The 9,403-nt window shown below is 42.5% G+C and overlaps 1 protein-coding gene across 1 annotated transcript; it reads left to right on the top strand.

Moving 5' to 3' along the window:
* Positions 1 to 6,024: 6,024 nt before the first annotated feature.
* LOC117492767 (zinc finger MYM-type protein 1-like) lies at positions 6,025 to 9,193 on the top strand. The gene is made up of 3 exons (XM_034143156.1): positions 6,025 to 7,364; positions 7,617 to 7,716; positions 8,269 to 9,193. The coding sequence occupies exons 1-3, from the start codon at positions 6,124 to 6,126 to the stop codon at positions 8,794 to 8,796; spliced, it is 1,869 nt and encodes a 622-aa protein (XP_033999047.1). The 5' UTR covers positions 6,025 to 6,123; the 3' UTR covers positions 8,797 to 9,193.
* Positions 9,194 to 9,403: the final 210 nt, after the last annotated feature.

Below are 9,403 nucleotides of genomic sequence, written 5' to 3'. Positions count from 1 at the left end.
CCTCACACACTGGTACTGAATGTGCATCAAAGTTTTCCTATGGAGCCAAATATACCAAAAGATAAATGTAAACAACAGAAGAAGCGATCGAAATGTGTATTTCCTGGTTATCCGTGGCTCCTCAAAGTACACGCCCCTGACACATTCCTGCCGTTATAGAACGTCACGAGTTCCCCGGTGTCACCAGTTAAACGGTAACACCGGGACGCGCTAGCGAGCTAGCCCCCTGCGGCTCCGTTAGCTTCGGCCGGCGTGGACTCCGGCGGCCACCACTGGGATAATTGGGTCCCCTTTTAACATTTGCTCCCGTTTAGCATTATGGGCGTCACAGCCATATACTATAAAAGGCTGAATCATAAACTAAACTGTATATATATATATACACATGTATAAAGGGTTACGTCCTTAGCTGGCTAATAAGCTACATAATAAGCTACATAACAAGCTAAGCTAACAAGCACACAAACACCTGCTAACGGGATTAACATGTATAATATTATCATTTTACTCACCGAAAAAAGCTGAGAGTAGACTTCTTGGAAGGTCTGTTAGTACATTCAAGCGCACAGCACGACATTTTAATTGTCTGGTATTTGTAACAATATTCCCTAAAAGGCACAATCACCACGAACACGGCTAAAGGGTCAAGTACAGTAACTACAACTAACTAACGTTGTAGCCTAGCAGAGTGGACAAATTGCTGTTAGCTGACAGTGAGGCACGTACCTGTCCATCAAAGGGACCACGCCCTAATTTATGCAAAAACTTTAAGACCTAATATAAATAAAAGGGTCGCGTTAGAAAACAATTCACTCACAGATTCATAATCACGAAGGTGGAATCTAACTATATACATAATAAAATGTATTGGAGCCAGGGCTAGAAACGTTTTTTTTCTGCTGTGAAATTGGGCATTTTAACATTGGGGTCTATGGAAATTGCTCCTTTCTGCAGTCATCGCCTATCGGCCAATATATGAACTGCAGTTTGTGGCACTTCCGTATTGGCGTCCCGGCTCTTCCCCAGAGTTTGCCGCTTGAGTACAAAGCACAAAAATAGGTACATACGTTTTCCGCCATTTTCCGATTCACAAAACATTGCGTACCGGCGAGGGAAGTGCGTACGGCACTCCCTACGCCTGTTTCCCTTTATAAATCACAATCGACTCGTAACGCCCATATTTGCCTATACATAGTCAAAGAAACGCCCATTCATTCATTCATTTTGACTGACTGCATGAAGAAGATCGCAGGAAATTACGATAGAACAGCTAAAAAAGACATCTCACACCGTGTCAGATTTTGGTTATTGTGGGGAGGTGGAGATAAATCATATTGTTTGGTGGATGCAGTTTGAACCAGAGTAGCAGCATGGAGGTCGGATCGTCACCAAAATAAATAAATAAGTGGTCCGAAAAAAGATAATGACAAAAAAAATACACATAACCTTCCTCAGGCAGTGTGTTTGTCCCGGGGACAGGAGACACCCCCTTGATGAGAAACTGTAATATCGGGGAATCCCTCCGGAGTGGAGTCATGACGACTGGATCTGAATTATTTTTGTTGTATTTGGTGGTTTGTGTTCCAGCTGTCGATCAGCAACTATATATCCATAATCCACCAAAGGAAATACAACTAATGTGTTGTGTTATATTAGCTGTACAATTTACCACATATGGTGTTCTTAGTTTCCATACCTCCTGTGTTTTACGAGCGACTTATCAAGTCTTGGCAAACGGCATAAAACACGATTAAACGTGATAGTATATAAAACCATGCTCGTATCTACAACCTATAGAAATGCAAAACGGCGTCAGTTTAGACGTAATTCTGTCCTCCTGCTTACCGCATCATTTATGAGAAAACATTTAATAACATTAACAGTGTTTAACACAACATATTCGAGGTGGTTTTAAATAGCATATCCGTATTTATTTATTTCTCCAAGTTATGTTTTTGTGTGCACTGAGGAGTCTCAAACAGGCGTTTGTTTAATCATTTAAAGATTGGCTTTAATCAATGTTTGAAAATGAATTCTTCATATTTGATAAATGAGAGGTAACATTTTATTTATGGTATTATTTCCACATATTTCTCTCCATTCTTCCTTCTGCCAACGGTGTCGCAGTTTCTCGTCTCTCCCGTTTGTGTGCTTAGTGCGTACGCATGGGTTAGAGTTTGCGTGGAGGACAGCACATTTTCCCGTCAAGTTAGTATTTTATAAATCGCAAACATTGCGTAGAAACTGGCGTACGCCATTTTTTGAGCGTATATCCCTTTATAAATGAGGCCCCAGATCTTGCATTTGAATTGCTTAATCATGCCTGGCAGATTGATTAGATCTGTGATGGGCTGGCTGACCTGCTCATTCACACCTAAACAAGTAGCCTTTACAAAAGGAGGTGAGGACTTTGTGGTCCAAAGCCCCATAAGAGAGGAAGAGAAAGGCTACATCTTGACAGAAACTTGAGGAAAAACTAAGACCTGTATGGGACAATCAAGCATTTATTTCTTCCTTGAACACTGAAAACAGCTGTTCGACGACAATATTTTCTAAAGGAAGTCAAGTCCCGGTGACAGCAGGATCATGTTGGAGGATCTTTTCCAGTCTAGCACTTCAGTCTTTTTGTCTGTGGCCATTGTGGGTCTGCTTGTCCTCCATCTTGTTTACTCAAGCTTCAGCTCCAAAAGCAGGAAGAGGGAGCCACCGGGGCCTAGACCATTTCCCCTGCTTGAAAACTTGCTTCAGGCAGTAGCGTGGCGTGGGGAAAAATGTAGGGGAAGCCCATTTTTTTGGGTTGGGTTAATTTATGCAGACAAGTTCCACCTCACAGCAGAACCCCCTGGTACACGCACAGCTCGATCAACTTCACACAGTAATGCTGATCTCTTACATGAACGTGAGAAAAAATTGTGGAAGGCATCAAGATTGGCAAAAAACAGTTTGGCTGCTTGAATGTTGTTTGTGCCTTGTGCTAAAACCAAATTTAATTTATGAGCATAACAGTGGATGAATAGCGCATTGGGGCAGTGTGCTTTCACTAAAGCCTGAACGCCACCGTGCTGTCCACTCATGCAGCTTGCTCCGTCATAAGTCTGACAAATCAGTTTGTTTGTTGGACTGTAGTTCCCGATGGCTCTCATGACAACTGATGTTATAGCTTTTGCGTCTCTTTCTAAGCTGACATCAAAAAACCCGAGAAAACGTTCACACACACTGCCTTTTTCATTCACATATCTGATGATGACAGTGAGTTGGCACTTATTGGAAATGTCTGATGTGTCATCCACTTGTACAGCAATGAAAGGAGAAATGTGTATTTCTTTATCTGTCTCTTCCTGGATAGAACGAGCTATGCTTTCAATGATGTCATTTTGTATGGTGTTTGACATACCGCTGAAGACTGTTGACGATCCCAAGTGCTCCGCAAGTGCAGTGTCAAACTCTGCAAATGCACGTACCAGCTCCACGAAATTGCCCCTGTTAGAGCTGCCAGCGGCCTCATTGTGTCCCCTGAATGCTTGTTCTTGACGCGCAAGATACAGGGCAGCAATGATGAGTTTCCTCAGAATATCCCGGTTCTTTTTTACTTGTTCATTGTGCTTCTTTGTGCTAATGGTTCTTGCTATATCCAGAGCCTCGTCAATCCTGACGCGTCCAAAAAGCTTTAATTTCACAGCACAATCTATGTGATTTTTGGATTTACCGTGCCTCTCAATTGCCCGTGACAGGTTGGCAAGGTCGATGAATCCTGAAGTTGCCCAAGGATTGTTCAGGGAGCACGAATCCTTGTCAAAAAGAAGACATGGCCAGCAAAATAGACGCTGAAGTTGAGCGCTTCCAGTTAGCCACTCCGTGCGGACATAATTGTCCTCATTGAACGTCCGATTCGCTCCCTTTTTCCTCTGTGTACACAGCTCGAGTGTGGGCATTGGCCTGTCATCTGATTTAATTTTTAGTTGCTGCTGTAGCGGAAGTTTAGAAAAGTTATGTTTGATTAAGTACGCCAAATCTCCACCCTCCATAACGGACCGTCCACACAGCAGCGTTAAAAAATCTTGGAACGCTTCTGCCCATTCACTTTGAATGGGGTGAAGTCACTTTGCCTCACTTTTATCCGAACTGCAGTGCATTGTGGATTTTCATTGTGATTTTCAGGATTTACAGGATTTGATTCAAAGTTTAAAACCTGTTTGGGGAGTTTATATCAGTTTACTTAACTTCGGGCCTCTGAAGGGAAGCTAGAGACGGCTGGCTTCCCTTGGCATGGCCCTGACCAATCACAGGTTGGCAGGGGCATCACGTGGGCCTCATCTGATTGGTCAATCCCTCACCAAGGGAAGCCAGATTCCGCTAGCCTCCTCTCGCAACAGTGAATGCAATCTACTGTTTCACCATAACATCTAGAGAGGGGCGCTGTTTGTTTCACTCTTTCTTTGTAAAATACTCAATGAGAGTGGGGGAGAGACGGGCCGGCAGCAACAGCAAAGGAGAATTATCGAAACAAAACAAAGTGTTTTTATTTATTTATTTAAATTATAACTACAATCCGAAAAAACAGGGGAAGCCTGGCTTCCCTTGGCCTCCGGGAGAAAACGCCACTGGCTTCAGGTAGATCTCAAGAGACTCGACCACTCTCTTGTTGATGTGAGAACTGTTTTGTTTGTCTTAAGCTATAAGGTATTTTCATTGCTTTAATATGAGACAAATAAAACTGTATTTTAACATTGTTAATTCAATTAGAATTCCTACAGAGGAGAGTCTGTAGACAGTCAGTCTCACTATTTATTGCTCCATCTTTTTAGCTGTCCAAAAAATATGGACCAGTGTTCACAGTCTACTTAGGAATGCAGAAGGTGGTGGTCCTGGCAGGATACAAGACAGTCAAACAGGCTCTGGTCAACCATGCTGAGGAGTTTGGAGAACGAGAAGTCACTCCAATATTCGATGATTTCAACAAAGGACACGGTAAAGAAATGTTTCTTTGCTTTGTTTTACTAGCCTGATTTTTTCCTTGTCTAAACATGTAAAAAAACTCTTCTATCAAGGCATACAGCTGGGGCTTGAGATCTCATGGCTGTCATAATTGTTACATTAAGTCCTAAAACAATGAATGTGTTTGGTATTCTGCTGTATTACAGATATACAACGCGTTTCCTTGGCTGGGACCTTGTATTAAAAACTGGAGGGATTTGATGAAACTGGTGGAGGACAGCATCAAGGAAACAAAGAGCATGATAGCTGACCTGAAGGAGACTCTGAACCCTGACATGTGCCGATGCTTTGTGGATGCATTCCAGACCCGTAAACTGAGTCTTGAGCAGTGGCGGCCGGTCCATAGGGGCGCTAGGGGCGCCGCCCCACCTCTTCCCATATTGAAAAAAAAAAAAAATAATAATAATTAAAATTAAAATTAAAAAAAAAATATATGTTTAAAAAAATATATGTTTTTATTTTTATTTTTAATGAACAAGGTAAATATTATATAATTGGTATCAGTAAAATGTATAATCTACAATAAAATCTCGTTTAAAATTGTGTTACGATGTCTAAAGTTACTGATAAGTCACATGTTTCCTGCCTGGCCTTGCCCATGCACCTTCTCTCGTCTGGGCGCTAAGAGAGGAGCCTTCAACCAGTGCAGCAGCAGCCACCAGCAGCTGACTGTTGCTATCTGTAACGTGTAAACTATGCCGCGAAAATATAATTTCAGCCAATCAGCGTCGTCAAAGATGACGGTCACCGGGCGCCAATGTCAGCGCCCAGTGCAGTCTGGGAGTAGTTTGGACAGTGACTCGTATCCGGTTGACGCAGTAGTTGATGAGGATGGCTTCGTGTGCAGGTGGAGTCTCCGGACCTCGGTCCTCGCCTAATTCTGTTCAAGAGCTAATCTCCAATCCTTTCGAAAGGAGAAGTTTGGCAGATAAATTGTTGCTTAAAGACCTTGGACCGGATCAACCCGATTTGAATATATCGCAGCAATCTCGTGAAAAAGACAAAATTTATACACGAGGCTTCACAAGTAGCTGGTACACAAGAAAGGCTTGGCTAGCTGGATGCAAACAGGTAAATGCTGTCTTTTGTTTCCCATGCTTGCTCTTCAAACAGCCGGGGACAGATACAATGTGCCCGTGGACTGTGATAGGAGTAAACGATATGAAGCATTTGTCCAACAAAATTAAAAAGCACGAGTGCACTAAGGCACACATGACAAACACCTTTAAGCTAGCCATGCTAGGCAAAGCTAACATAGCCGCACAGCTAGATCAAGGGTACAAGATCTCGGTGAAAAAGCACAATGAAGAAGTGGACAAGAATAGGCACGTCTTGTCTAAAATAATTGATTGTGTGAAATTTTGTGGGGGCTTTGACCTGGCTTTGCGTGGCCACGACGAGGCTGACACATCCGACAACCCCGGCGTTTTTCTGGGTTTAGTTAATCTACTGGCCTCGTTAGATAGCGTGTTGGAGGATCACCTTAAAACGGCTACGGTTTTCAAAGGCACCTCAAAGACGGTGCAAAATGAACTTTTGGACTGCATGTTATCAGTTTGTAAAGACTACATTCTGGAGGAAGTAAAAAATGCCAGTTATTTAGCTATTCAGGCGGATGAGACAACTGACATTTCCACCCACTGCCAGTTAGTGCTTGTGCTACGCTACATCGACCCGCATAACAACGTCCAGGAGCGTTTTTTTGAGTTCATTCCTCTTCAGAATGCGAATGCTGACACAGTTGCCACCGCGCTGATGGAGAGGCTGGGCACTATCCTCCCCGATGGACAACAGGGCAAACTAATCGCCCAAGCCTATGACGGTGCAGCGGTGATGAGGGGAGCTAAAGGTGGAGTTCAGCGGAAAGTGAAGGATGTGTACAGTAGTGCGCACTACATCCACTGCTATGCGCATCAGCTGAACCTAATTATGCAGCAGGCAACATCCCACATCCCCAAGATAAGAACATTTTTTTCAGACCTTGGTGGATTTGCTGCATTTTTCTCCAGGTCATTCAAGCGAACTGCGATCCTGGATCAAGTGGTGGCACACAGACTTCCTGGCACTTCCACAACAAGATGGAACTTTCACAGTCGTGCTGTTAACACTGTATATGAGCACAAGGAGAACATCCTGAGGTGTTTCCAGACGATCAGAGACTCAGGTGACTTTGATCCCATAACAGTGAGAGAAGCCGGGGGCTTTGTGCGAATGATGGAAGATGAAGTTTTTTGCTTTTTCCTGACATTGTTCCACAAGATCATGCCACATGTAGACATGCTGTTTAGCCAACTGCAGAAGAGGAACATCGACTCTGTCTACATCACAGGACTCATCAAGAGGTTCACCAGCAGCATACAAACAATCAGGTAAATCATTATTTACAATGGCTGAGATGTGCTTATTATAGGAAATCTGTGAAACCTAAATGTGATTTAGCTGAACACAATAGACCAACTCACACATACTTGTTTAAATATCTTAAACAGGCTTACTGGAAATGTATATATTATATAACGTTTATAAGGTGTATCTCTGACTACTATTTCAAATAGTCAAGTTAATTTGTCAATTCTTGCCACAATGAGTAATTGTACATGGTTACTTGTGGTTTGGATCAGGGACTCCATTCCTTCTGGTGAAAGCAGTGGATCTCAGCAGCTGCCCACAAAGAAACGGAGGGGACTTGGACATGAAGAGCAACAGCTGTTGGCTAGAGAGGTAAGCAGTAATAGGAACGTGTTCTATGACTAAAAGCTCCTTTCATAATATAGGTCATTTCATATCACAATAATGATACATTTCACAAGAAAGCCCATTTTCTGTAAATTAAATAAATAGGTAGGCTAGTTAAAATATCTACATGGAAAGGCCTATTGCTTATTACATTCTGAATTGTATACACTTAACAAGGCCTAAACTGCAAAAAGTGTCCCACAGTCTCTACATTTCAAAGGGGATCAAGACAGATCAGAAAAGGTTTAGGCTTCCAGAAGCAACCACAGTGGACAGAAAGGGCCCAACAATAAATGAATGAAGTGTAAACATAGTCATTAAATGTATATATTGTAGTGACTTAATTTTAAACAGTAATATTGTTCTGTTGATGCTCAGATAGATGTCCTGTTATTCTGATAGGTTCCATTCACAAGAAAGCTCTTTGTTTGTTACACATCTTATAGGGGACACTAATGACATTATGACTGATAGATGTGAAAAGGTGATTCTGTTATTTATTATGTCTTGATTTTTTCATTGTGCATTATTTCATAGGTATGTGATACCATACTGAGTCACGCAAAGGAGAGATTTTCCTTCACCAAACACCTCATCAGCTCCACCCTCCTGCAAGGAGACCTGTTCCAGCAGCACAGCCGAACATTCCCTGAAGCAGCGCTGGAAACAACTGTGGAGGCCTACCCTCTACTGGACAAGGCAAAGCTCAAGACGGAACTGTCCCTCGTCTATGACAATGACCAGTTCAGGGCTTGCAGTGGTGCTGTTACTCTGCTCCAGTTCTTCCTTGACAATAATCTGCAGGAGACATTTACAGAGACTGTCAGTCTTCTGAAGGTTCTTGTAACCACACCCATGGCTACGGCTGAGGCAGAGAGGTGCTTTTCCACTCTGAAAAGGATAAAGACTTTCTTGAGGAACAGCATGACACAGGATCGCCTGAATGCTCTGGCTATGCTGTCAATTGAGAAAAAACTCATTAGGAGCATTCCTGACTTCAACACCAGAGTCATTGAGAGGTTTGCCACTCAGAAGGAGAGAAGGGCAAAATTCCTCTACAAATAGACACACACACACACACACACACACACACACACACAAGCTCTCGCAGCAAACACAGATGGCCGACCCTTAAAAAAATGCGTTTCATTAGAGAGACAATTAATGTTAATGCATAATTAATGCAGAATGTTGTGAAGTTACTTTTGGATACCTAAGATGTTTTGTTCAACCACAAAGTCCAGGAACATGAGTACTGTTTGGAAACCTGTTGCGTTCGACTCATTTTCCCCAGAGGAACAGTTGTTTCTTGTTTCCTTTTGTCTTTTTTCTGCCTGTTGCACATTTTGTTATTCAAAGCAGTAAAAAAGGTGCTATAGGCCAATAAGCTGGATATCACTTTATATGTAGAGAGTAGGTTTCCCATGGTTGTTAGAAGTTTATTAATAAGTGGGCATTTATCACAGAAGTGATTGTTCTGTCTCCACGTTTGTTGCATTGTCTGTGATGTATTTTCCAACGGTTATAGCTCCTGTCCCAGCAACACTACACGGTTTGCAGCTCCACCACATCTTTGGTTTATCTTCGGTGTCGCTTAAAATCTGCTTCCCATCGGACTAAAACCTCCACGTAATCTGAAGACAGATACTTGAAGTTATTTAAACCTTTTGCA

Source organism: Trematomus bernacchii, unplaced genomic scaffold (genome assembly GCF_902827165.1).
Source record: "Trematomus bernacchii unplaced genomic scaffold, fTreBer1.1, whole genome shotgun sequence".
Lineage (NCBI taxonomy): Eukaryota > Metazoa > Chordata > Actinopteri > Perciformes > Nototheniidae > Trematomus > Trematomus bernacchii.
The sequence above is the reverse complement of the archived record's forward strand: the minus strand, read 5'-3'. Positions and strand labels throughout refer to the sequence as shown.

Coding starts and splice junctions, on each gene's coding strand:
- LOC117492767 (XM_034143156.1), top strand. CDS start 6,124: ATGTGCCCGTGGACTGTGATAGGAGTAAACGATATGAAGCATTTGTCC. Junction 7,365..7,616: donor AGCAGCATACAAACAATCAG/GTAAATCATTAT, acceptor GGTTTGGATCAG/GGACTCCATTCCTTCTGGTG. Junction 7,717..8,268: donor AACAGCTGTTGGCTAGAGAG/GTAAGCAGTAAT, acceptor ATTATTTCATAG/GTATGTGATACCATACTGAG.